The sequence below is a fragment of the Pseudopodoces humilis genome, chromosome 17 (genome assembly GCF_049639895.1).
Source record: "Pseudopodoces humilis isolate 2021_Gansu_Grassland_sample_001 chromosome 17, ASM4963989v1, whole genome shotgun sequence".
In the NCBI taxonomy this organism is placed as follows: Eukaryota; Metazoa; Chordata; class Aves; order Passeriformes; family Paridae; genus Pseudopodoces; species Pseudopodoces humilis.
Genome location: NC_142216.1, coordinates 8,070,629 through 8,098,492, shown reverse-complemented (window position 1 = coordinate 8,098,492; position 27,864 = coordinate 8,070,629). Strand labels below are relative to the sequence as shown.

The following is a 27,864-nucleotide window of genomic DNA, read 5'->3' as shown; positions in this document are numbered from 1 at the left end:
AGGACAGGGTCAGCAGCACGAGCCTTTGCTCTCAGTCTTTGCTACAGCCACTAGTAAAGAATTAATATAAAACCAAAGTGAGCTGTCATGCCACGAAACACGAGGTTGTGCAGTCTGCCCAAGGAGAAGGGCAGTACTTCTGCAGAAATAAAGCAAAAACTACCAAAATCTGTGTCTAAATCATGTGCAGAGTTTCTGGAGACCTTGCCCTCATCCACCAGGCTCTTTGGTCCTGCAGGCTTTCTGCCAATGAGCTTTGATGCCAAAAATACCAGGTTTGCAATTATACCATTTGCCTTTTTATTTTCTTATCTACTTTTCTAAAAATGTAGAGGAAAAAAATATTTAAAATAATTTGATTAAGGATTAATTAAGAAGTGCCTTGGACTAAAAAGAGTAAAAAGCCATAAATGGACATGTAGAGGGAAAATGGTATAATGATATGCTACCTCTACAAGATTAAAAAGTTAAAATGATCTGTGACAGAAAGGTTGTATTGAAGGCAAAATAATAGACGTATTTCCAGCACATTTCAAACAAAAGGCTGGTAACGTGAGTTGCTAAACATTTCTGAGATCAAAAGACAAAAAAACCTACCTACTGGGGAGTTAAAAATAGTTAAAAGGAACATTTCTGCTTGCAGGAATGAGGGTAACACCAGAAATTAACATTTTCTTCTCTCAAGTCTGCTCCTGACCAGCAGACTTAGACCCAGGAGAGACCATGGGGGGTTCCCAACTGCAGGTTGACAGAAAGCCACCACACCTGTAATCCACACCAGGCTCATTAGAAAGGGGGGGAAATGGACACTAAGACCCCAACCACATTGTGTTGCACAGGCAAGCCTGTGTTAGGAAAACCTGGCTTTCCTCAGCAGGGCACAGTTCTGCCCTGCCTGAGCAGCAAAGCCATCACTATTTGGGAATATCATTATTCCAGGATGACCAGGAATAAGCGATGTACACAGGAAAATGCAGATTCCAGCTTTGCTCCATGGTGTCTGTTAGGGGCCAGCTAAGCAAATCCTGGTGGGAAAAGGACCAGGGCTACTGCAGGCACTCCCCAAGGCACAGACATGGTCATTGCTTTGATGCTCCATCAATTTTTGGTGCAAAATGGTGAAGAGATGAAACATCTTGAGAACAGCATGAAATTCCCGCAGTGCCTCAGCCCTGGAGTGCTTCTCATTGCAAAGGCAATGACCTCCTTCATCAGCAGCCCTGGGGCTGCTCTGCAGACACAAACACCTCCTGGTCATTTTGAAGTGTTAATCTGGCAATTCTGTCAGAGACCATCTAGGCAAAAGTAATTGTGGAGTCAGGGTGTAATTGTTACAGAGTGGCTTATTTTGAAAAAGCCCTTCTTCCTCTCTCAGTCTAATCTTGTTCAACACCCCAGGATCAGCCATGCCAAAAAGACACATCAAGTCAAGCAATATCTCCTAGGTTTGCTTCTAAAAGGCCTAGATGCTGCAATAAACAGCAATCCCAGGCCACGTTTGGAAGCCTGCTGGCTCAAACACCCATTGAATTTCATGTGTGAAGCACATGCAAGATCAAACAGAGCCATCACAGTTACAGCAGCCCTGACAAAGGCACTTTGTGCTTCGGGAATAACTTGAGAGCTGCAAGAGGAGCAAAAGAAGGTGAACATTATTGTGCAGGTGAATGGAGACTCAGCATTGCTTTGTACATTGCTTGTGGTGGAAGGGCTCCAAAGCAATTCACTGTCCAGCACAAGCACCCATGAAAGCCTCTGACTTTTGCTAAGAACAAGAAAACAAAGCACAAATCTTGAGAGTTTTATGAAAGCCAAAGCAACACACACACAACAGTTGAAGGAAATAAGCCTTTGGCAGCTCTAAGTTGTAAAACACGGCAAAGCAGAAGCTGTGGTGGCACTTGATAAATCTCCAAATGCCTTGTCATAACCTTGTGACACTGTGAGCTACAGTCTCCAGTGTGACACCTCAAGAAATGTTGCTTTTAAGACAAAATCAGAAAAAAAAAAGAAAAAAAAAGGGAAAATAATGAGATTTAGTTTCACTTTTTTTAGAGGAGTGTGGCCATCCTGGAATGTTGTAAAGAGCCTCTATTTAGAAAATACCACAGATCTATGGTACAAAACAAGATTTTGGACATCTTTTGTAACATAAAATGAAAAAAAAAATCAAAGCTCTGAAAAGAGAAGTCTAAGAAGTACCAATATATTCTGAGTTTACTACTAGATCACTACTGAATTTACAATAACTACAAAATTATCTAAATTAATATAAATCACAGTCCAGCTGATGATGTCCAGAGATTTATGAGGCAACACAATTATGTAGAGGAATTTTACCTCAAAAAACTTTATGAGGCCACACAGAGTCAAAATAGAGCCCTGAAAAAGGACTGGAAAATACACACATGAAGCATTGACCGTGTAAATGAGAATTTCTATAAAGGAAACCACAATGAAGACCTTTAGATCACATTAGATGAGTTTTAAATGAGGGTAAATATTGTTGCTAACTTACAGCAAACAACTGAGAGGCTTTAGGAGGCCTATGAGGGAAATATAAACTCAGATCTGATGTGCACAAACAGCAGAAAAGCATTTGAAGGTAAAATTTTGTTCATGCCAGTAGGATCAAAATCAGCAGCTGCACTGGCTGATCTGATCGGTGGGACCTTCATTTTATGCACCCAAAATAAGCTTTTAGGCAACACAGTTTTCCAAGAGACACTTGTGAGATGAATACTTGGTTCATACCAGTCTGATACCAATCTTAAAATGTTTTTATTTTAAATCCACTCTTGTCTCCAGCCTAAGGTCCATTTGCAAGCCCATCTCTGCAAAACTGATGCCATCTTGTGGTGGAAAAAAACTCCTTTTCGTGAGGGTTTCAGTCTCCTTTAATGGCCAAAATAATCCTTGACTAACTCAGTGTTACAACAGCGACTTTATTCCAGACCAGGAATGTCTCCTCGGGACTCCCAGCCTTCAGATCTGTATTTCTATTAAACTCTAAATGCTTATTCCAGCACTGAAATCAGCTGAAGTGTGAGCTTTTAGAAATCCAAAGTGCATGCAGATTTCTGCCTCATTCAGAACTGCAGCCACAGTGTTTCCACGGAGAGCCCGAACCAAGGCTGATACTCCCAGAACCACCATATTTTATTGCAAACAACTCAATTTCATTTGCTGAGTCTTCCTCTTGCAGTCATTATTTTCAGACATCTGCACTCCTGCCCTACTTTTGGCTTCTTTCAAAGCCGGTAGAGCTCACAACACTCTGTCTCTCCTTTCACCTGGAGGAGTTTCACTGACTTCTAGATGTTTTACTTGCTTTTTTTTTTTTGTCATTTTTTCTACTCTCACAGTTTTTTGCAAACTATATTTTCTACATACTAACCTCATCTGTTCCATAGAGGTCTGGTCCTCCTTCCTTCCCCTCCACATGTGAGCAGACCCTGCCTCTGGGCAAAACAACTTTCTCCATCTCTCACCCCCTCCTCCCTGCCCTTCCCCAGGGTGCTGGGAAGGGTAACATAATTTGGATGATGTGCTGTGAAAGTGAGCTGGTGGATGGAGTCACCAGGAAAATCAGGCACAGATCCAATTCCCCCTGCTCAAACTCTTTGCTCCAGGGTGCAATTGTTCATCAGTCACTTTCTGTCTTCACCAAAACTCACACACAGTTACTGATCACCAACCCATCACTGCTGGGGTACCCTGTACCAGGGATTGTATCACCAAAGACCATTTATTCATCTGCCTTGGAGAGACCCTGCCTTGCCCAAGGATGTCAAGCAAGTTCTCTTGTGTAGAAATGCCAGGCTTTTCTGAAAAGCAAACACAGCTAACCAAATCTACCTGCTCTGTGAAGGATTTAATTTGTTGTTCCTTTATGAGGTATTGGATTTTGGTTTATATAAAGGCAAACAACCTGGTTTGACACTGACCCAATGCCAGGCACCCACGAGAGCTGCTCACTCACTGCCCCCTGCCACAGCTGGGCAAAGGAGAGGAAAAAAACATTAAACAAAGGGTTCCTGAGTTAAGAACTGGGAGAAAATACTCCAAGGGCAAAAGAGGCTCAACTTAGAGGTACAAAGTGAGTCTATTATTAACAGAATCAGAGGAGGATAATGAGAAAAAAGAGAGAAAATAAGCCCTTAAAACACCTTTCCCCCCCAGCCCCTCCCTCCTTCCCACGGGCATCACAGGGAGACAGGAGTGGGGGTTCTGGTCAGTTCATCACTGAGATTTTCTTCCACTGCTCTGGGAGAGGAGTCCTTCCCCTCTGAGGCCGTGGAGTCCATCCTCAGAGCCATCAGGGACCAGCTCTGCCAGACATGGTGGAAGCTTCCAGCAGCTTCTCACAGAAGCCACCTCTGTGGTCCCCTCTCTACCAAACACCAGGCCATGCAAAACCAACACACAGCGTTATCACACAAATCTTAATCTTATAAAGGCTGCCTCCCTTGAATTACTTGATAATTAACCTCTAGGCACAACACTCATCTTGTTCTGTTATACTTTCATTATCATCAGATCCATTAATTTCATCCTCTGTGTGCTAAGACGGTGCATGGTTAAAGGCAGCATTTAGCAATATTTAGAATCTTGCCAGGGTTCCCATCCTCTGCTGAAGAATTTGCAGAAGCAATATTACACCACAAAGATCAATAAATTAATTCTTCCTTTCAATCCTTGCTATATTTAGGTAATAGTTAAATTAATATTAGTACTTATTTAGCTGTAATTTCAGTACATGCTGAGCATAGTGATTTGCCTTCAGATGGACCATGAAAGAGCTTTGCCAGAATGGCTGGGTGAGCATCTTCCCTCCTGCATGGCTGGAGAATCTGGAATCTGCTGCCATAGGGGTTTCTTGGCCTCTGGGGTAAGAGTTTCACTGGCTGAAACACTGCTGGCAGCAGCTGAGTTTGTTAATTCTCCTGTTAGCCAGAGCTCTGTAAGCAACTTTGTTTATTCCATAGTTCTTGGCAGTGCCTTGCAGTGCCAGGTTGTACATAATTCCCCTATATTCCCATTCCATTTTAAATAAACCCCTTTGGAAGTGGCCAGGAAATGAAGCAGACGGAGGCAAGCGAAGGATGGAAACAGCCATGGAGGTTTTGAGCTCGGAGAAACTCTCCAAGGGATGTAGTGATAAGTCCAGACACAGCAAAGCCATCAGATCAGGGCTGGCATAGTCTATGCAGCCCTTCCAGGGTAAGATCACCAAATTATCTTTCATTATAACTATGATTGAATAAAATGGGGTGTCACACCATTTATCCTTAAAACTCTGAGCAGTACCTGCTTGCAGAGCATGGTTTTGACAAGATTCCCCTACCCTCCCACACCCTTCCCTTCCAGATACCCTTCAACAGCTATAAAATAAAAGTGAAGAGCCTCAGTCTGTATCAGTGTTATAAAAGCTTCCATACAGCACCATCAGAACAAAAAGGTCCTGTATAAACATAATACATCAAACCAGATCACTGCCACAAAGAACATTTCTATGCTCTGTGACCATTGAATAAAAACAAGTACACAACTTATAAAAGTTAAAATAGTTGTACATGTTCCAGCTAGAGGCATGGTGAGAAGAACAGCTAAGGTAGCAAGTACAGCATTTTTATTTTTTTTTTAAAGATTACTAAATTAAATTTTGTGTTCTAAACACAGTATTTTAGCTTCTTAATAAATCAATATCTTTGACAACAGGTAGAGATTGATGCAACACCACTTTTAGGTGGGAAGTGATACAAATGCCCTGCCAGCAGGTAAAACAAAGAAACATTCTCCTGGCATGCTGAATATATATTTGGTAAAGAAAGGAATTGGGTAAATGCACATGCAAATATAGGTAGGCCAATTTAATAGAGGCCTTCAAACTCAAGTGCTAACATTTGTACAGCTTAAGCTCTGCACATTTCTGTGTACTTTTGAGCTGCAGACAGCTTCATTCAACAGGACAAATATGAGTTGCACTAGAAGAGCAGGTGAAGTGTCTCTTTGGACAGTGGAGCCCAGATACAGGATGGAAAATGTATTTGGTGAAAGAGAGACAGTTATTATTCTGAGATTATAATACATGGTTTAGAGAACAAAGGTTGTTCAAATATTGAATTCCACAAGAGGCAGAATTCAGTATCAGTATCTCCTCAGCATGGCATGGATCTGGCAATTCAAAGGTGTCCACTGGGTTGTGGTGCTTTTCCCCCAGATCCCTTTAAAAAGCCAACCTCAGAGATTTGCCATGTTACAAACCAGCACTTTCTTGGTGTCTGTGGGAGGTTTCTGGTGGCTGGCTGGGGTCGGTGTTGACCTGAGTTAGGGAGGAGGGAGCTGTGCTGGTGTGCACAGGATCCTCAGGGCCACAGCTCAGACACCTCCAGGGTCATCCTCTGCCAGGCACGATCCCTACGGGAACGTGCCTTCTCTTTCAGATTGATAAATAAATAAATCACCCTGACTTCCCAGTTATTTACAAATGTGCAGTGACATGGAGAGCCAGTGAAGCCTCCTGCTTTCCCTACCCAGCTTTTAGCTGGGCTCTGGACCAGCTCCTAATGACACTTGTGAGTGATGGATTGTGGGCTGGCACTGCTGCAGCAGGGATGGGAATGCAGGCTTGGCTGTGGACTTCCCCAGTGCAGAATCATGCTCAACAAATTAAATTAAATTCAGTTATACTGAATTTATACTGTGACCACTTAGGAACCATTAAAACGTCAGTTAATTAAAGTTGGATTTACCAAAGGTGATGAAACAAACTGTCATTTGTTAATCTGCCAAAATCTTAAACTGAACAGTTTAGAGGATATTTTAAGGTGAGCAGACAAAGGAGTAAGTTACATCTTTTCCACATTTACTTGCCTATGTAAAGCTGCTTCCTGACACAAAAGAAAAAAAAATGTCTTCAAAGTGTTAGTGATTCCCTCAAGAAGCCACAAATGGGACCAGGTTCCACTAATAATCCTATCCATAAATCACAAGATTTGAGGAATCTGTTGTAGCTTCATAAAATTAAAAATGTCAGGGAAAAATATTTAATTGAAAGGGCTCAGTTAGTACTAAAACTAGTTGTACAAATAATCAAGCAACTGATCTTGATTTTACCATTTGCTTTTACATTTGCTTGAGAACAAATCCAGATAATATCTCACTGAAAGAAACAGGCCAATTGAAAAGGTATTTTCTAGAAAGGGCAGAATTAGAGGAATCTACTTAAACATTCAAACAAATGGTAATTATAAAATGAGATCACTGTAAAAAGACACAGATTTCAGAACCAAGGACCTGCTCCTTAACAGCCACATTAAGAACCAGTGGCGTATGCGTGTCTCATCTCACATATCTTTTCAAAAAAACTAATTAAAAACATGGCATAGTGTCAAGCTTTTGTGTAAGTCTAAGTCTCATTTCCATAAACTAATAGAAGCTTTTCTGGTTCATCAACAAGCCAGTGACAGTACAGGCAATCAGTGCCTTCCTAGGCAGTGCCCACTTCTGGGTTATGATAGAAAAGGGAGATGCTAATTACCCCTGGGGCCTTATTGCATGAGTTTCAGATAAAAAAAGCCCTCAAGGCAGGAGGCAGAGTGAAACAAATAAGGTGCTCTGATTTCTACCAAGAGTAATTGTTTGCCCTGCAACCACCTGTACCTGCTCAACAAAATCATACTCTCTGACATCCAGAAATTATTAAATGCTACTTACAGAGCTGAGTAGCTTGTAGGTAATGTTATTGAGACTTGAAATTTAAATGTTGTTTCCATTAGATGTGAATCCCAGAATTCAGCTGTTGGAGAGCAGCATCCACTCATCCTTCCTTGTCACCTGCACTCAAGGATCAGCAGCTTTGGCAGGATTCAATCATTATATAGGAGGCAAAAAGCCAAATTTCTCCCAGGCATCTTTGGCCTGTCCCAGATGGAGAGAGACCCTAGACCTCCCTCTTTTTTTTCTGCATCAGTAAGGGATGATTCCTGCTTTATGTTTCTTGAGGGGCTAGAATTAGCAGAGAATCAAACTACCAAGTGGGGTAAATCATAACATTGTTTAGGTTGGAAAAGCCCTCCAAGATTGTCAAGCCCAACTGTTCCCCCAGCACTCTCCAGGCCACCACTACATCATGTCCCCAAGTGCCACCTCTGCACTGTCATTTACATCCCTCCAGAAATGTGACTCCACCACTGCCCTGGGCAGCCTGTGCCAGAGCTAGACAGTGTTTGCCGTGAAGAATTCTTCCCCGACATCAAATCTAAACCTTCTCTGGCACAACTTGAGGCTGTTCCTGACATCCTGTCCCTTGTTCCCTGGGAGCAGAGCCCGACCCCCACCTGGCTGCCCCCTCCTGTCAGGGAATTGTGCAGAGCCACAAGGTCCCCCCTGAGCCTCCTGTTCTCCAGGCTGAGCCCCCCCAGCTGCTTCTCATCCAGACCCTTCCCCTGCCCTTATCTGGACAAGCTCCAGCCCCTCAGTGTCTTCCACACAGCTCCATTCACGAAATAGCTCATGACAGCCCTAAGAGCTCACAGGCAGCCAATATTAAGGCTAAATTAAGACTGCAACTCCAAATGCACAGGTTTTGCCCCTAAGATCAATTTGAAGGCTCCCCCACACATCAGCTCACTGCAGCTTCAGACACCTCCTGCTAGAAAAGAGATTACAAAGTACATGGCTTAAAAGGAGCAGCCCTTAAAACCTCCAGCTTCTTGTCTGCAGCTTATTTTGAATGTGTGCCATCAAACGTGAGGCTCAGATATGATGACTCTGAAGAACAGAGCAGGAAGGATTTGTATCACAATACTTTTCATTCCAATCTATATGCAAAATACAACACAGGTTCTGGAATCGCGCAGTTGCATTGCTTGAGAAGAAAATATTTATATTTTTCCCCAAAATACTGTTTTCAGGACGTCACCCTGCATCACAAAAGGCTCTTGCTAGCCAGGCTCACGCTCATTTATTTGACTGTGCTGACCCCCAGAGTCCAGTGCTCTGTAAGGCACATCCAGAGCCAAATCCCATCAGGTTCCTCATCCTCTTTCCTCCCATTGCCACTAATTCAAAGAGATTTTTCTGGAGTGATTGCACCCTGCCAGCACCAGAGAAAACAGACATTTACCCAGCACTGACTGAAATTGCTGCATGCATTTGAAACTGCAGAATTAACTAGATAAAGGGGAGAAAAATTACATAGACATTATAATAAAGCACATAGAGACTCTTATGGGGAAGCTATCTGATTATATCTAATAACTCCAGCCACACACCTGGCAAAACCTGAATTATCACTAGATAAGCACCTGCTGGGGCAGAAAGAATCCTTTATATCTGCTACTTGAGTCTGGAGAAAGCTGATACTATTTTCTAACATACACTCTTGGGACTTTCTAATTCCATTTTTCTGAAAAAACTGTTTGCCATATTAACTATTGAACATAGCAATCAGACATTATAAAACACACAGAAAACCGAAGGATCATTTTGGGTAAATTATTCTTAGGTAGTTGCTGCATAAGAGAAATTGTTTAGACCACAGCCACAATGTTTAAATCACTATGACAGACACCAAAACTTCCCCAGGACAAGAGGATACTAGAAGCTGAGTGATTCCTCACTTTTTTTTTTGAGAGGAACCTCACTTCAATAAATGAAGTGTGTTTCTCTTGCACATAACACTAAAAATTTGTAGAGTTTCCTTTATCCAAATTCAGGTCTCATTGGAGATGAGGGTTTGCAGCTGTTTTCTAAGTAAGTTTAAAACACCTACATACTTTTTTAACTTTTAAAACTCAATGCCACCTTCAGTATAGAAAAAAAAAAAGAGTTTGTCTTCAGGTAAGATGCATTTTTCACAACCCAGATGGAAATTATCTTACCTCTCCCCCCTTCACAAATGACAACCTGATAAATCTTTTGTCTCAGTATATCCTTCTGTGAAGACAGGATCTCTCTTCTTGGCTGTTCTCCTCAGTCTCTGCACCACCCTGACACTTGTCCCCTGAGCTACAGCAGCAGCTGAGACATTTGTGAGCAGGGACATCAGCCCTGAGTCCCCTTTGCCACCAGCCTGGGGACACCAGCTGCAGGACTGGCTGTCATTGACACTGTGCACACACAGAGGACAAAGGGAAAGTGCTGAAGTGTGAAAGAGAGAAAGAAAAAAATTCATAATAAATAACACTCTGGAAAGGAATCAAAGAGAGCTACCACTTGATGTATCGCCCAGGAGCGTGTACTTCTCAGGAGGCCTGTATCAGCAAACAGGCTGATGGCACTGATAGATCACCCCTGCTGGGACAGCCCAGGGGGAGCCAAACCAGGACTCCCACCTGAACCTGCATCCCTCAGCCCAGCACCTTGACTGCACCCAGCCCCCAGTGCATCCTACTGCCAGCAGGACTGCAGTGGGGAGCAGCACATTCCTTCAGTCGCTACCTGAGGCTGCAATTCTTGGCCATAAACAAACATATTAAATGCTGGAACTCATTAAATGTAGAATAACTTTTCAAGAAAATATCCATCTCCAAGCACAGGTGAAGCCAAGAAAAATCTGTGCTGCTGTATCCTCAATGCATAATCTCCTTCTAGGAAAACATTCCCTGCACTTAGGGAGGGATCCCAGAATTTTTTCTTCTTACAGCATGAGCATTAGAGATGCAGAGAGGAAGCACAAAGGAGAGAACACAAGAACTCCCTGCAACCTGGCACAGATGCCACCACCACCCCCTGCCAAATGCCCCAATGGCTGCAACCACCTCTGTCCAAGTGTCCCCATGTGACACCTGGGCTGAGAACTCCCCCTGCTTTGTGCTGCCCTTTCTCCTGCAGCTCCATCCCCACTCACTCCCCCTGCTTTGTGCTGCCCTTTCTCCTGCAGCTCCATCCTCACTCACTGCCCCTCTCCTCTGGCCACAGGGGCACGATGTCCTCTGGAACCTGCTCTGCCAAATCCTCCCCACGGTTGACACCACTTTCCATGACTTCCACCACAGCAGCTCTCACAGAAACCAGTCCCTGTTTGCACCTGGTGGGACAAGTTTTTTGGGACCAACTGGGTGCATAAGGTATTTTTTTGCTAAGAAAAAGTGGGAGACAGTCCAGAAGAAGGATCAAAGCTTCCCTGCACAGGCTGGCTGGGGGAAGGTTGGAGGGATGGGTACAAGTGAGGCAGCCAGCTCCTGTGTTGATTGCAATTAAGGTTAAGTCATCAAGCAGGGGCTCTTGCTTTAAGTTACTTGCTTCCACCTGGCTTCCCCACTTTGTTTTTTTTCTTTAAGATTGTAAACATAGCATTTTCATTCTCTGTTAGATAAAGCAAGCTACTCCCAATGTCACCTTTACTTTCAAAAATAGAAGCATGTTTTACATCCAAGATACAGCTGTTAAAAACAACTTACATAACAAGTAACTCGACTGATTTTTGAGACATAAAGCCCTGCTCCTGCAGGTTTTTCAAACCCCCTTTTTCTTGGGTTGTCCATGGGTTGAGACTGGACCACGGTGCAGCACATATCCTGCAGCATTTTCTCTATCCAAAGTCAAAGGGGATTTTAAGAATAATAAGTGACAAAATATTGTGGAAAGAGTATAATGCAACAAAGTGTAAGAAAAACATTGAACAGTAACATTTAAACCTCCTGGGGTTAGGAAAGAAGAACAGATCCTTTGGGACAGGCATTCATACTTGAAAGGGTCCTTTTAGAAGTTTTACTGAGTGGAGGAAAAAAAGCCCTCTAAAATTTAAGACCAGTAATTGACTGAGCAATATGCTTAGCAGAGGCTTGCATATTGCAAAGTGGAGGTTTGCAGTGAAAGGAGGAGGAGGCTCATGGTAACATATTTTGTAAATCAAAGCCAAATCAAATGCATTGAGTTTCAGCAGCTGTGCCAATTAAATCTCATTCAATTTGCTGAACAAGAACGTTAACATTAATCACTTTGGCAAATTTCTTAGAATATTTTGTGTCACTGGGTAGTTTTGATTTAGATTTTGTGCTTGTTTACAGTGCAGAATAACTTTCTGTGAGGCAATATCATCAGTCAGCAACTGTGGCATGCTTTAGGAACCCTGGGTGGTTCTTAGCAATGTTTCTGTAGCTGTCCTTTGCCTCCTAAAGGCTTTTTCAAAAGTATCCAACAGATTTTGTTATTTTTTTAACTGCAGTTATTCTCTGCCACCACACAGCACCCTTAGCACAGTCAAGGAACAAGATTCCAGCCAGAGCAGAGGCAATTTTGCCATCTGAACCCTCCACAGCCACATCCCATCTCAAATTCACATCATCACTGCAGCTCAGGATGCAGGGAATTCCTCTTTGGCCTTATTTATTCATTTGGGCTACAAATGAGCAGCTTCATCCTTGCTCAGGTGTGAAGTTTCCGTAGCTGAGGTGGTTTCCTGCCCTCCCTTTGATTCCAGTTCCACATGATTTGGGTAACAAATCATACAACATCTGCTTTTCTGACCTTGCAACCCCACTGGGGGAGTCTTTCCCCGATTTTCTTTCCTCTCCTCTCTGTTTTCCCTTTCCTCACTGCCTAACCCTAACCCTTCTGAGGTGAATGAGGCAAGGTGGCAGCTACTGCTTTACAGTTTCTGCCCTGTCAAGGGTGAAATGCAGGGTGGAAAACATGCCCAAAGGTGAAAATATAAGACACAAAAAGAAACAAACAAAGCAAAAAAATAAAATCAGGCAGCAAAATCAAGATAGTGAGATTTCTCCCTGGATTGCCAAGGTTTTTCTTTAGCTGAAGGTTCATACACTCATAGATTTATCAGTTTAAACATGAATAAAACTGAGCCAGCTGTGCAAGAGAAAAGTCATTTTGAAATGAAATACAGAATAATTGCAAAGTCCCCCAGCTGCATAGACCAACCCACAACATGTCATCCATTATCTGTGTATCAAGTAATTATATTTCAGGATCCCACATGGTAAATTTGATGTTGTATGTTGGCATTAACAGATGAGGGAGGCACAAGGAGCATTTCTGGAAAACCAGAGAGCTCAGTGAGATGTTTTGTGAGCTGAAGGCAAAATGAGTTGGGTGACTTGGTTAATGTGTTACTTTATGGTGTTATTAAGAAGTGTTGAGTCCTATGTTCTAAACTCATTTTTTTGTGTTTTCTCTCTTTCCAGCTGCATTCCCTAAAAGGTTCTGTCTTCTGCAAACCATGCCCTGAACCAAGGGCTTCCCCACCCCCAAGAGAAATGCTTTTACCATCCCTTGGAGAAGGAGCAGAGCAAAGTCTGGGGCAGCATCAGAGCTTGGCATCAGGGCAACCTCTCAGCATCAGCACATGTGCGTGCCACCACCCCACAGCAAGGGGCAGAGTGACCCAGGACTGGTACCTGCTGTAATTAAAGAGGGGACAAATAAAGCCATGGGGAGTCATGAGGTTGTTCCTCATTGTCAGAAGCCAATGAAGTCAAAACAGACACAGAAAAGTTTCATTAGTCCAGTTTTTATTCAAATTAAATGACGGGGAACTACAGTGTGATTTTCTTTCTTTCATAATATAAATATGTCAGTGAAGAACGTTTCTTGAGTCGTTCATCGCACTGGACAAGACAGCTGTCAAGAGAATTACTTTGCAAAGTCCTTTGTCCTCCACACATGCAAAAAAAATCTTTAATTTAAAAAATGAGCTTAAACAGTCAACCAACTTGATACAGTATACTGTCAGCTACTGAACCAACAAAGTCTGGTTTACAAAACCAAAACATTTCACACCCAGGTAAATTATTTCACAATCATCCATTACCCTTGAGGGTCTTTATACATAAAATATACAAATTAAAATTATCAATATTTATTTATTTATTACTGTCACTGTAGAGGAAAATAATTTATAAACCCATAAACAAAGGTAAGGGCAGATGGAAAAAAGTGAATGAGCCCATATTCAGACCCTAATGTCTAGCACACTCCCAAACCCTGCAGCTTTGACCAACAAATTATGCTCACATGAAAGTGAGTTTTGGGCATGATGTGGGCAAAGGGGGAAACTGCTTTGCTAATAAATGCTAATGAATCCTAAAGGTTAAGACTGAGCTGCATTCATCTGTTGAGCCATCACCTTGGCTTGATGAACAGGCATCAACCTTGCTGGATATTAAGGATTTTGGTCTCCAAACAATGTAAACCAGAGAACAGTATTAAGCTTTCATGGTGGTGACATGCAAACGCTGCCAAGTGTATTTATGGTAATTACTTGTTGTACACATCTATAAAAAGACACTGTTTGGATAAACTGAATGAACAGAAAATTGATTTTAATCACCCTCAATTTATCTATTAGGCACCAATGGAAAAGATGGACTTTATTCAGACTTGTTTAAACAACAGATTGCTTGAGGCATTGCAAGCCCAGCAGGGTGTGCACCACACTTGATGCTATTGGGGTTGGGGCTCATCCTGGGGTGCTTTTCAGCAAGAGCAAAGCCCTTTTTAGGAAACCCAAGGCCAGAGTCCCACAGGGGGTCAAGCACAGGGTGCCCCAAAAAGAGATTACAACAGAAAGTGTTCATATTCACAGAAGACCAATATGAGGAAGAGGTCCAAGTTCGGTCTGTAAAGCTTTTAGTAAAACTCCTGCAATAATTTGTCTGATTTTGGCATCCTGGGGGGTTGTGCCCAGACTGTTGTGGGCAGAGTATCTCTGTCTTCAAGCAGTGCATGCAGGAGCCAAGAAACAGAACCACCAAGTGACAGCTTGTTCCCCAAACTGCCCAGGAGCCAAACTCATGGCAAAAATTAAATCAGGGTATTGAAATCATTGTAAAATAACCAATAATCTAAGAGCCTACTGGTGGCTGAGGTAATGGGTTTGAATTTGTTTCGTAATGTGGAGCCCAATGCTGTCCTTCTTACATTAAAACCAACACAACAGCTATCCCAGATCTTTCTTACAACATGGCATTTCTTGTGCAGAGAACATACAGAGTCACACCTACACCACAGCCAGCAAAAACCACTCTGGAGTGCACGAATTAGATCCAGAAATGTCATTGAATACCATAAAAAGCAATCCAAAAGTTATTTTAAATTGTCTTATAAAAATATTTACAGTAAAATTTGTTAGTGCTAATGCTACGTTTTCAGTCCTAGAAAAAGGCAATCTGTAAAGGATCTGGCTCAGGTGCTCAAAACAAACAATACAAACACGAAACCACACACCAAAGACAAATTCCAAAAATATTTTGGGGGTGGGGGGTACAGCTGGTTCATCACATGTTACGGTTGTTCGTATTGCATAGCTGGAAACGAGGTCACTTGACTTGCATAACACTGCAACGTTTGGGAAGGGAGGGAGGAAATGTGTCATTTGCCATCCAGGAGCACTGGCTGCAGCTGGGAACCTGGCAAGGGCTGTAAGTCCTAGCCCTGTCCAGCAAGCCACAGCTCTGGGCCAGCACTGGGCACAAGTGCCATTTTACAAGAGCAGAGAACCACCAAAACCTGTTTTCCTTACGAGCAAGGAAGCTTTATGAACAGACAGATAGCAGGGGATAAAAGTATCCCACCTCCAGATATGCCCACTTTTCACATCTGACAAACACAGCAAATTGCAACCTTGCACTTCTCTAGCAGTACCTACCAATTTTTATCTCCAGCCCACATTAACTCATAGTCTCTGGGTAATATTTGCCTTTACTCCAGTGAAGCCAGAGGTGTGAGAATGTTGGCTGGGACCTGCTCCCAACTGTTGAGCTGCAGTTGGGCTGTACAGTAGCTTACAGAGGAGTTTATTTAGCTTTATGTCTATACCAGACCTAACTAGGGCCAAGTGTGCCCAAATGCTTGTCCAGGCCTGTCCAGTCACCTCTGCCTAACAAGAGATGGTATCTTATACTGAAATGCTTTGTCTGTCTCATTTTATCCTTTATTCCCAAGCTGCATGGAAGGGAACCACCTTTTGGGCCAGTGAATTTGAGTCTGTTCCAGCTGGGGCCTCATCACCTTCCTTAGGCCACCATAAACGCGCATCTCAGTACTCTGATCCAAAGGCAGCTGCAGTCAGGGCAACATTCCTACTGGGAAACATTCCTACTGGGAAACATTCCTACTGGGAAACATTCCTACTGGGAAACATTCCTACCAAGGTACATTCCTATCAGCCTCAATGGCTTTTACAGTAAGCAGCACCTCACAGGAGAGCAGCATGTCACACTATTATTTTGGCACGTTTCGCTGCAGATTGTAAAACTCAAAGCAAAAGTTTTAAAGGGTATTATGGAAAAGACTATTTTTCTTTTTTTTTAATTACTATTTGCAAGACCTCTGAGCTTACAGACAGTGGAAGGGTAGACATAAAGAGCAGCAATGCCTTTTCTTTAAACAGTTTGCCCCTGTTTGTAAAAGCAGTAACATCCAAAGAGGAGTTGGAGCTACCTCACATTTCCCATGAAGAGGATGCCAGCCCCTCTGCAGGGCAGTGACACAACACAGGCAGGGGCTGTTTCCCCCACAATGGACAGGCACTCATCTTACAAGTAACTCACTCCTCCACAAAAGCAGCACAAGATAATGCAGCTTAGATACCTCTGAAATAAATTTTTAAGTATTTTTCTTTTCTACTGTCAAAGGTCACACAGAGCAGATCTATGGAGACAGAAACCAGCACCACAACACTGGACAGCTGCCCACAACAAAAAGCCTCAGCTGATCTACAAGGGGAAAACAAATGAAAAAGCCCCAAACAAAAAAAAGTGTAGAGAAAATATTTTTCCTTTAGCTGGGGAGCTTCTGGTAGCTCAGCTCTGTGTGCAGAAACATGTCAGAGCTCATAGGGAGATACAAAAAGGTATTTTAAAGTCAAACATCTACTTAAACAAGAAACTTTTAGAATTTGATATATAAAAAAGACAGGTCCCTTACATCTGGATCTAGATTTGTCTGTTTTGAATAGTCTTAGGAGTTCTTCATACTAATAAAGGAATGCTTTCAGTAAGGGCAAGGCTAAAATAGCAATTACAGTGACAGTGATTAGTTAATCTCCATGCTCTGGAAGCATTAAAACACTGCAGGTATTTTACTTGGCTCATTAATCCCTCCCTGCTTGGGTGACAGAGGGCTCTCGCTGTATGGAATGTCTCTACATTAATGGCACCATAAGCTATCTTTTAACATCTAAACACTCTGTTATGAAATGGCATTGAGATGCTGGACAGAGCTAGAACTGAAGATTTCAGCACAGCTGAAACGTGTGGGTTGGGAACATTTTCTCTTCAAGCAACATTTGTTTCACAGGAGCAATAAAGCCCGTGGGAGCAGCATGTGTCGCGTGGGGCTGTGAAGTTCAGCGTGGCTCAGGCGCGGAGCCCTCGGCCCCGGGGAAGGCACTGCCCAGCAGCTCCTGTCACGCACAGCACACAGCATTCATGGCAAGTAGAAAAACCACATGGTGTTTATTTCCACAAGCATTTCAGGGATACATACAGCAGTCCAGTGGCATGTACAAACGTATGACTGAGACAGTGTCACACTCGAGCCAGACCACCCTGTTCCAGTCCATTTCTGCTGTTTTTCTCTGCTGGAACTCAGAATTTTCCACTGCCAGTATTAAAGTCCACCCTCCAGGCACAGTGAGTAAGTAGTTCAACCAACGATGTGCACGGAGCATCAATGGGGAAGAAATCCAGAAACATTCATTTTTACTCACATGCCCAAACGTAGCAGTTTTGTTTCACACAAGAAATTCCGTGCCTGCAGTCCAAGCACAGTGTTTATCTCAGGACACATGCCATCGAGAAGAACAGCTGGTTGCACCACAGATAACAAGCAACACCTCGTGTCTAGCATGGAACACGTCCCCAGAGGGATTTTCACTTGGCTATGCAATCCACTGCAGAGTGGATGATGCTTGCAACGTATCACTTGTCATGCTAAGACATTAACAGCAATGAGATGGGTCAAGTCAGAGGTCAGTCATCTTCCCAACACCACCTAGCTGGATCCACTTCACTTCTGCTCCTCACATTGGCTTGATTGTGTGTCACAAGGGTTTGTGAATCACAGCCACACCTGTTGTAAGAACAGACAGATACAGTTATGGTAGGAGCAGCCCCTGGGTTGCCACAAGGCTACAATCATCCTGCAAAACCAAAAGGCAGCACACGGGGAGTATTTACCACTTCTGTCAAAGTTTCTTCTACTGAAATCAACATAAAACATATAAAAAAAGTAAAATTAAAGCTTCAGGGGGCACAGCCCTCAAGTTTACAGATGACCCTACTGCTGCCCACTCTCCATCTGCCTGTTTACCTGCATAACTCCTCCCTGTGCTCATGCTGGTTGGCAACAACGTCCACTTGTCTGTGCTGGGGTTGTAGTATTCCACCGAGGCCAAATTGCAGGAACCATCATCGCCTCCCACCACGTAGAGGAGACCATTCACCGCACACACACCTCAAAGCAGAGCACAGATGGTGAGACATGGGCTAACTCATCCCCCACAGCACGCTGCTGCCACATTCCGATTCATTCCCAAGCAGATCCCTCAACTACCATTTTTATCTTTTACAACACTGATCACATACACCACGAGCACACAAATTGAAAACCACCCACAGACAACTGAGCCAACCACCACAGAAAGGCTTATTGTGGTTACCTGCATTTCTTCTGCACATATTCATGTCTGCTACTTGTTTCCAGGTGTTTGTCCCTGGGTCGTAGACTTCCACACTCTTCCTCACCAAGGGCCCGTCGTGGCCCCCGGTGGCGTAGAGCAGCCCGCTGAGCACACCGACACCTGCCAAGCACAGCCAGGTCAGCCACAGCACAGGGACAGGGCTGCACGTCCCTGTTTCTCCTACTGGGCATGGCCTTGGCCTCTCCAAGGCACTTCCAGAAACATGGGCCACATGTGCATCAAGATCACCAGGCACGTGGCCAACTCTGCACCCACCCACCCTGTGGCACTACAGCAGCCTGCACAGTAATGCCTGGCAGATGTCCCCTCCTAGGAAGCTGTCAGGCTATCCAAGATCAGCACTCTAGTCCCATGACATTCCTCTGCCTTTATTCCATCTCTTTGCACAGACTTGCTCTCTGCCTCCCACCCCACCTCGTTTCCATCTGCGTGATATTTTCTGCAATGGGACCCTCTGCTTTTAGACCGATTCCCCATTTCAGAACTTCTACTTTTGTTTTTCCTGCTGCCATTGTGCCACATAATGATCTTCCTCTCCTCAATAACTCACAGCTCTTGAAGCTGCCACTTGATTCCTCTCTTCCCACTCCCACCCCAAAACCTGGCAGCACTGGTACAGACAAGGTGCCTCCAATGCCATCTTCTCAGCCATTTTTGAAGGCCCCTGGACAAATCTCTGGGAATGATAGGGGTCTTAAAGCCACTTCTGCCTAATATTAAGTAAATTAGTTAATTAAAATGTTCACCAATCCATGAGAGTTAAAACTTCCAGGAACATATCTTCGTTAATAGGTTCAAAGGCCTCTATTAAAATTAACAAGGTGGGATGTTAGTAAAACAGAAACAGATCTGAATCACATCATTTCAACCATGGGCATTAACCAGTGTGCAGGGAGGAGAGGAGCTCTGCCAACCTGATACCAACAGGTTTTTGACTTGGTCCCTGTGCAAGGATCTTTCCTGGTCAGGAAAGGAAAGGACAGGAACAGCTGCTGAGCCAGAGAACAGGCACCTCCCAGGCTCCATCAGGAGCATCCCCATCTGGGGACAGAAACAGAGGTCTAACACTGTCACCTCTCCCTTCTCCAAATTATCTTAGCTTGCTGCTGCTGGGTTTGTATTTGGCCAGCTGTCTCTCACTGTACCAAGAGATGCTGAAATCCCAGCATAACATTGGGATTCATGGTTCACAGCTGGCAAACATATAATTAATCTCTGACATAAATAAATGGCCCCACCTTACTGGGCCACATCCCTGGTGAGGTTGACATACCTCAACATGCATGACTTGGGAAGAGCAGAACACATCCAAATGTGTGTCCTGGCTCCTGAGCTGTAGCAGGTGTCTCCCAGTTCACTGGGAAATGGAAAGTCACTTAACTGCATCTGAGCCCAGCAGCCTGGCCTTTGATTATATGCAGTTGTTAATGGAAATTTTATACTTGTAAGAAATAATTTAATGAGTAAGCTTATTTAGCAAGTAAGAGAGTAAAAGAGTCAGAAACACTCAAGCTTTTTAACATGAAGCTGCCTCCTTGTGCAGTGAGACAGACAGGGTACACAGGGACAGGACATCCCTGCCAGCAGGTCCAGCAAACCCTGGGAGTGTTCAAAAAATGTGCAGATGTGGCACTTGGAGATGTGGTTTAGCAGTGAACGTGGCAGTGCTGGGTTAACAGTGGGACCTGATGATCTTAAAGGTCTTTTTCAATCTAAAAAAATGTATAATTCCACAAAACCTGGGCAGCACCTGCACATCCCCACAGCCCCAGTGCCTCCAGGGACTTGGGATGGCTCCAGGGACTGGGGACACCTGTCCTCACCCCCACTAGATGTCATCATGGGGACAGCAGTGCAGAGCGCGGTGCCGTTTCTGGAGCTGTACAGCAGATTGTGCTGCAGCACCGCTGCTGGCCACTGCACTGGGCAGTCCCCTCCTGTCCCTGCTGGAGGGGCATCTGGAGGACAGCCAGAGCCTGAGGAACTCAGCTTTCAGGTGGGGAACAGAAAACTGCAAAGAAATCTGGCAGGGGAGTACGAGAATTCCTAACAAAGGGCTTGCTACATGTAGAAACACTTGTGAAGCAGCACTCAGAGCAGAGTGTTTCCAACAAAGACAACTCACTAAAACAGGTAGGTTGTAGAGAGCAGCCTCAAACTGCCCAGCTCAAAAGGGAACTCCCACCACAGCTTAATCTGCAGGGTCATTTCAGCCTCAAAGAGCAGCCCCCAGGCTTGGCTGTGGGTAACTGCACAATTTAACATCAGGGACATGGCACACACTGAGCAGGACCCACAGTGACAAATTCCCATTCACCTGAAGATGATTTTAAATGCAGTGGGTAAGAGCTCTTATCCCTTTCCGAGAGGAACAATCACAGAGAAGACAAATTGCTACCTGGCCCAAGATCAGTAGGAAATTAGAAACCATCAAGACTAGAATCCAATCCTTTTACAACAGGTCCTTTCCTCTAATTCTCCAGATCACCAACTCTTGCCAACAAAAAATAAAATAAAAACTAGCTAAGCAGGGACAATCTGAGATGAATTTTGTTATCCTACACATCACCCCATGTGTAGATGCGTTTTGTGTTGCAAAGCACCCACTGGGTCCTTGCAGGAAGATCCAAAATGAAAATTCATCTGAAACCCTACAGTGATAGAGGAGAGGGAGGTGCAGCTTGGCTTTCCCGTACCCAGCTGTGTCTGGCGATTTTGAAAGAGAACTCTTTGCTTACAAGTGAGATGCATCTGTTAGCAGGGCTACTTAGAGACACCAAACATTATTTCATTAATCCAGTTATCAGTCTCAATTTGGCAGATTTTGTCCAAGTCAGGAGAGCTGCTGAGAGCTTCCAAGCCATTACATTTTTACTCCTCACAGAAAGGGGTGTTTATAAGAGGGCGCACTTGGAAGCCCAGCAATGCCAAATCCCACTTTCCCTTGCTGTCTGTGAGCAGGGAAGGCTGTGCCCATCCTGCAGTACCTGCCCCGCTGCGCCGCGTGCTCATGTCAGCCACGTAGGTCCACTCGTTGGTGGCGGGGTTGTACTGCTCCACCGTGCTAAGGCACTGCCGCGACGCTCCGTCATAGCCCCCCACGGCGTACAGCTTCCCTGCAACACACACAGCCACGGCTCAGCCACCTGTCACAGCCCAGGGGACAGCTCCTGCCTCAGGGTGGCTCCAGGGGACACGCCTGAACCTGCTGGCATGTCTGGGGAAATGCCTAGCAAGGGGATCTGGAGTGGATCGCAGACAGGAGTGACTAATGCTTTTAAACTGTCAGTAACAGCAGGATACAACACAACAGCTTCATCAGAAGCCACAGCCTGGAGGATTTTCCAAATTACTTGTTGGCCCAGGAGAAGAGGCATTATCAAAGTGTGTTCTATTGATGGAGGGTTCCCCCCGTTCAGGTGTGCTGTCAAAGGCTGTCACTGCACATTAATTACAGCATCACATGAGCAATAAATACAAAATAGCTTCTTATAATAATGTAATACCTGCAAAGAAACCCAGACCTGATTTTGTAGAACTTGGGCCAAATTGAAACCCAGAGATGCTGCGAGTGCAGCTGAGGCCAGCTGGACACAGCTGGTCACTTGTGCCCAGTGATGACAGCAGAGGCTACTGTGTCATGAGGGTCTCCTGGAGTATGAACACACACTTACTGAGACCAGAGAAGCACAGTCAGATATCATGGGACTGTATCATACATGAAACAAGGCAGATGCTCTACTATGTCCTCTGTTCCCAGGCCTGACTGATCCTCTCCCCTTGTCTCCCTGTATCATCTATCAGCTTGTTTTGAATTTAAGCAGTTAATTCTCTGGGCAGAGAAGGATTCTTCTTACTAAAGCAGCCAGCACAAGGCATTCTGGTTCAAGTTCAGGTCTCCTAGGTGCTACAATAAACAACAATTAAAAAAGCTCAACAAATATGTAGAAAAAAATCTGACCTATTTTTTCTACAAAAGCTAGGAATTATACCAGTTCTCAATCCATGATAGCAGGGCCAGGCCATGAATGAGCTGTGCAGATCTTTGCATGCACAAGACTCCCACCAGCAGTTATCTTCAGCCTTAGGCTTTTGCATCCTCCTGTTTCTGGATGTTTGCAAGGCTCCAAGAACAGGCTGGCTCTTTTCTTTCTCCCTCAGGCCCACTCATGGCCTCCTTCTGCACCTTCCTGTCTCTTGGAACATTTCAAACACTTATTTGTGCTATTGTCTTGCGTGTTATTTGTCAATGAATCAGGCAAGAGTGCCAGTCCAAGCAAGACAAGATTGATTTCCCCAGCTGGCATAGATTATTAGGTATTTTCAGTATTTTTCAGATCATCTGATCAATTTTTGTCACATTCAGATGAACCCTGTGGATTAACTGCAGGCTGCAGCTGACTCCCTACACCAGTATGATCAGCTCTTGTGCCCATCACATGCCCTCATTATTTTTATCATTGACTTCAACATATTCAACACTTACTTGTGCTTTCAAACAAACCAAAGGAAAAGGATTTCATGAGTCTCCAGTAGAAAATCTGACCATAGAAATGCCTCTCTCAGGTCCAATACTTTTTCTGCATTCAAGCCTCTTGAATAAATTCCAATGACTGACAGCAGCCCAGCACTTCCCAAGCATGGGCCAATTTTGAAGGAGGTGCTTCTTAAACATGCAAATTTAAGTTAATGACCACTATTTAGTCTGATTTTATCTCCCTTCTTCTTCTCACATAAACACATTTCATGTACATTAACATATTCCATGTACTTCCCACTCAAAAAGGTCAAACCAAAACACTGCAAAGAATGGTTTACATGATTTATAATAAGGCTTGTGCCAAGGCTACTCTGCACTGCACTAACTGGGAAGTGCTATGCCACACTAAAGTTCAAATAATGCCTTTCACTTCTTTCAGAATAGATTTTGTAAAGGAAGAAACAGTTCCTACTTAAACTTTTCATTGTCCTGAAACCAAGCTGCTCAGTTCCAGCTCCCTTAAATCTGGTGCTGAGACAGAGGTGCCAGCAGCTGCCACCATCCTCCCAGGCCTCGCTCCGAGCTGCTGCAGCACCGGCCTTTGCTATCGTCAGCCCCTGCTCGTTCAGGAACCACGGCAGAGCTGTGCCTGATGTCAATAAACACAGGTTTTAGTACTTCTGCCAAACCACCAGCTTGGGGCTGTGGGACAAACCCTGTTCCTGTTTCTCTGGCTGAGCAGATTTTCTGTGATGGGTATTCAATCCACGCAGTGTCTGGCAGCAGCAGCAGCAGCATCCACTGCACAGCAGCTCTGGCTTTCACCAGCCAGAAGCAGCCCAGGAAGAATTTGGATTCAAAGAAACCTGCACACACCTAATTGCATTCACAGGAGGCATGGGCTAGTCTGATACAGGTTTGAGGCTCTTGGAAAGCTACACATGATTTTTCACCAAGATAAAGAGGAGAATGGAAAAAGTTGCAGCAATTACATCATATGAAATCAATCTTTCCAAACTGGTCTAGGGAACAGTTCTTGCCATTCCCTCCTACTGCACTTAACCATTCAGGCTTCTGTTTGGCACAGTAACTTTTGCTTGATGGAAATGGCTGCTGATTTTCTTACCCTCCACAACTCCAACTCCAACACTGCTTCTTCTTGTGTTCATGGGAGCCACAAAAAACCACTCATTGGTTTTATAGCTATAGGCCTCAACTGATGCCAGACCTAGTTAAAAAGGGGATACACAGGTTTTCTAATTAAAAAAAAAGAGAAGAAAAAAAGATTGGTGTTGCACTTTCATCTGCCTTCCACCTCCTCCCAAACCCGTAATTCCCACCACGCTCCTGCAATCCCACTTCCTAATCCCTTGCCTTTCAGGCTAGGACCAGCATGTCAATGCCACTTCTTCAATGGCTGGGAAACCTGCTACCCCATCACCCCTACCCTGGGACTGCTGCCTCTCCAATGTGCTGAGGACACCAAGGTGAGCGGAGTCCAAATTCCAAGCCCAAAAGCCCCACATCCTTTCAAGCATTACAAAATGTCCACGCAAAGGTTTAAAAATTCCCCCAGACCCTGCTGCAATAGTTAGTTCAGGGCTTAACCAAGTGGCAGAGCTTTACAGCAGAGGCAGACGTGTGAATCTAAACACGCAGCTATGCCAAGACAAATCCCAGGCACACACACCCTGAAAGATGCCTTGCTAGTATTTTATTCATGTTGCTATGAAAAATTTAACTGAAACAAGGAAAAATCCCTTTTCAGCCCAGATAAAGCATAATCATACAGAGAATGAGGCTGAAAGAACTGTATCACTAAAGACAATAATAAGGATGAGATTCTCTGCAATTACTGACGGGTCAGAGCACGCACGTGGGTAGTTACAACACACACCAAACCCCATTCCTGGCTCCTCCTCTACAGAACCATAGAGGAAGGGCACAGGATCCTCTCTAAAGCTCTGCAATCCCTGCAGGGTCTGTGGAAACACTTTTTTCAGGTCAGGCACTGCCTGTTTTTTGCCCGGTCACCTACCAGTGCTGCCATCAAAGCCGCCCACTGCGTAGAGGAGGTCGTTGAGCACGGCGGCGCCCAGCGTGCTGCGCCTCTCCTGCATGCTGGCTATGGACGTCCACTGGTCCTTGACGCCGTCGTACACGTCCACCGTGCGCACCCGCAGCGACCCGTTAAAGCCCCCCACGGCGTAGACATTGCCAGCCATGAACACCACACCTGAGCAAAGAGGAGAGGGGTTTTACAGCAAACACCTTGGGAAGTGCGAAGGATCTGTCTAGATCCTGCTCGCCTGCCCGGGTGTGAGAGGCAGCGGGGAAGGGCAGAACACGGGCAAGGCTTTGGCGTTTTCCGCAGGTTAACGGTGTTGAAGTCGAGCATGATAAAACATACGTGTCATGTGGGAGGTGAAACGCACATGAAAACATGGCAGCATAAGGCACAGATGGAGCTCACACCTGAATGAGTAATTCTGTGAGCCAGAGGGAACACCAAATGGTGAGCCACATTCACAACCCTGTCAGATGTTTTCAGAGGAACATTCCCAACTTAAAGATCTGCTCTCCATCACCCACTCCTCCGCACCAAGAGGGACTGACTCAGCTCCTTTGATTTTTCACGAGGAAACCAGCAAGAAAAACTGGACCCCTGTGGGGTGCCAAGACAGCAATGGGGGAGGAGGAGGAGGGGAAACACTGATGGGAAACAGCCAGCAGAGAGAGAGAGATGATAAAGGGGAGACAGTGGCTATGGAGGGCTGAGAGGAAGGAGCAACCCCACTAGAGAGCAGGACATCCACCTGAACAAGAAGGGAAAGGTGTCTGTAGAGGAAGAGGAAAAAATGGCAAAAAGAAAGAGCTGCTTGAGGCCAGAGGAAGCTAAAGGGAGGACCAAGGACATCCATCCAGTGCTGAAGAGCTGCATTGGGGAAACAAAGAAGGTTGCAGCAAAAATTCCCTTTACCTGCTCTGCATCTCCGTGAGGGAAGCTCAGCAACCTGATCCCACCGCTCCTCCTCAAAATCATAGCACTCCACACTGCGAATGGCTTTGGGTGCCTGCCCACCCACCACAATCATCACCTGCAGAGGGAAGAGAAGAGCTAGAAAACCTCACACATGACCCTGGGCAGCTGCTCTCTGCAGAGAAACCATCACCACAACCTGATCAAGAGCAGCTGCCAAAACATGTGCTGAAGGCCAGCCAGAAGCCTCTGCAGGGAGAATTATTTCAGGCAATTATATTTCAAGGGGGAAAAATTTCTCTCTAATTTAATGCATGCTAAGCATGGCCACCCCATTTACCCTTCCTCACTGTGTCCAAGGTGGGCAACTTGCCCAATTTCTCCTTGAAATACAAAACCTTTCAGCACCATGGCATACCCAAGACTCACTGCAAAAGTATTTTTAAGTGAAAAAGATTCCAGCACAATTTCCAGGGGCGGCCCACTGTTTAGTCATTATCTCCATGGTGGTGCTAAAAATAATCAATGCCACTTAGCAAATAAAACGTGACAGCTGCACTGCCACCTGCGGGGAAGGCGACACTCAGGGAAATCACCAGAACTGCTACAACCCAGGGGGTCTGGGCTGCTGAAGGATGTGATTTGTCGGCTTCATTAAGGCTTCTGGCTGCCACAGGTATTGAAGCAAATGCAGGAATTAAACCCTGAGTTCATCACAGGTAGGGAACAGCTATGTCAAGGTGGACAAGAGCAACCTCAGGAGTGGAAGAACCACTCTGCTGGGTCAGGCTAAGGGGTCATCCAGCCCCAGCCTCCACTACCAGCAACAGCAAGGGGTGGACACTGGTGGGCAAGTAGAAGACCAGAAGACCTGGGAAGCATGCTGTGTGGTCCTTCCCAAATCTGCCCTCTCTGCTGCCAGAAGACAAGCTCCCCACGGACACCAGCGCCAGGAGCCTGCAGCTCTGCACTCGAGAGTGCCCATGGCTCTGAGCCCCACCAGGGCACTGCAAACCAACACCTGCACAGGCATCCAGCCCCCAAAACACCTGCACTGATGAGCAGCTGGACCTGCACTTTGTTCAGCACACATTTCATTCAACCCTCCACACCCATCAAGAGGGAGGATTTGCTCCCCTTATCACAGGACAAACATCACCCAAGACAACCTGATTTTTACAAGGCCAAGGAGCTAGAAACAAAAATATAAGGTTTCAAATATAGATAAAGAGTAGTTGGAAAACTGACTTTAGCCTCTGCAAGGCAGCTGGGAGAAGCTGAGGGGATAAGATCGTCACTTGAGGTCATTTGGATAAGAAACTCAACTCCACACAGGGTTGCTTTAAAAGTAGAGAGCTAGACAGCAATTTAAAGAATTTGAAGAGCATGGAAATAGTGGTCTGTTTGATCTACAAAGATGAGAACATGATATCAGAAACCAAATTAAGTTTAAATTAACAGCCTGACTACTAGTTGTGTAACAGTCTCTCATGGCAAGCTGCAGGGCTTCACACGATTACAGAATTAAGGGATTTCACAGCAGACAATAATCCCTCATCAGCAGGACCAACAGGCCAGATGAAAGTTTCTCAGTAACAGGATTGCTGAAAGATCATCACCTCCTTCCCTTTCTTCACAGTTCAAAAGAAAGGAGAGACCTGCAGAAGATTTGGATTTGTGCTCATAGGTCATGCTATAAAATATGTTGAGAACCTCTGAACTCACTGATTTGCT

The 27,864-nt window shown here is 44.7% G+C and overlaps 1 protein-coding gene across 3 annotated transcripts in view; it reads right to left on the bottom strand.

Annotated features, from left to right (window-relative positions):
* Positions 1–13,461: 13,461 nt before the first annotated feature.
* Positions 13,462–27,864, bottom strand: part of KLHL3 (kelch like family member 3) — a 52,693-nt gene continuing 38,290 nt past the window's right edge. For all 3 annotated transcript variants that reach the window (XM_088063478.1, XM_005523527.3, XM_088063479.1), the window contains 7 exons: positions 26,131–26,248; positions 25,189–25,386; positions 24,277–24,378; positions 21,658–21,786; positions 18,629–18,769; positions 18,280–18,423; positions 13,462–18,039 (listed from right to left, as the gene is read on the bottom strand). In XM_088063478.1, the coding sequence (XP_087919604.1) occupies positions 18,011–18,039; positions 18,280–18,423; positions 18,629–18,769; positions 21,658–21,786; positions 24,277–24,378; positions 25,189–25,386; positions 26,131–26,248 (861 nt within the window). In that variant the 3' untranslated portion in view covers positions 13,462–18,010. The remainder of the gene's footprint in view (positions 18,040–18,279; positions 18,424–18,628; positions 18,770–21,657; positions 21,787–24,276; positions 24,379–25,188; positions 25,387–26,130; positions 26,249–27,864) is intronic.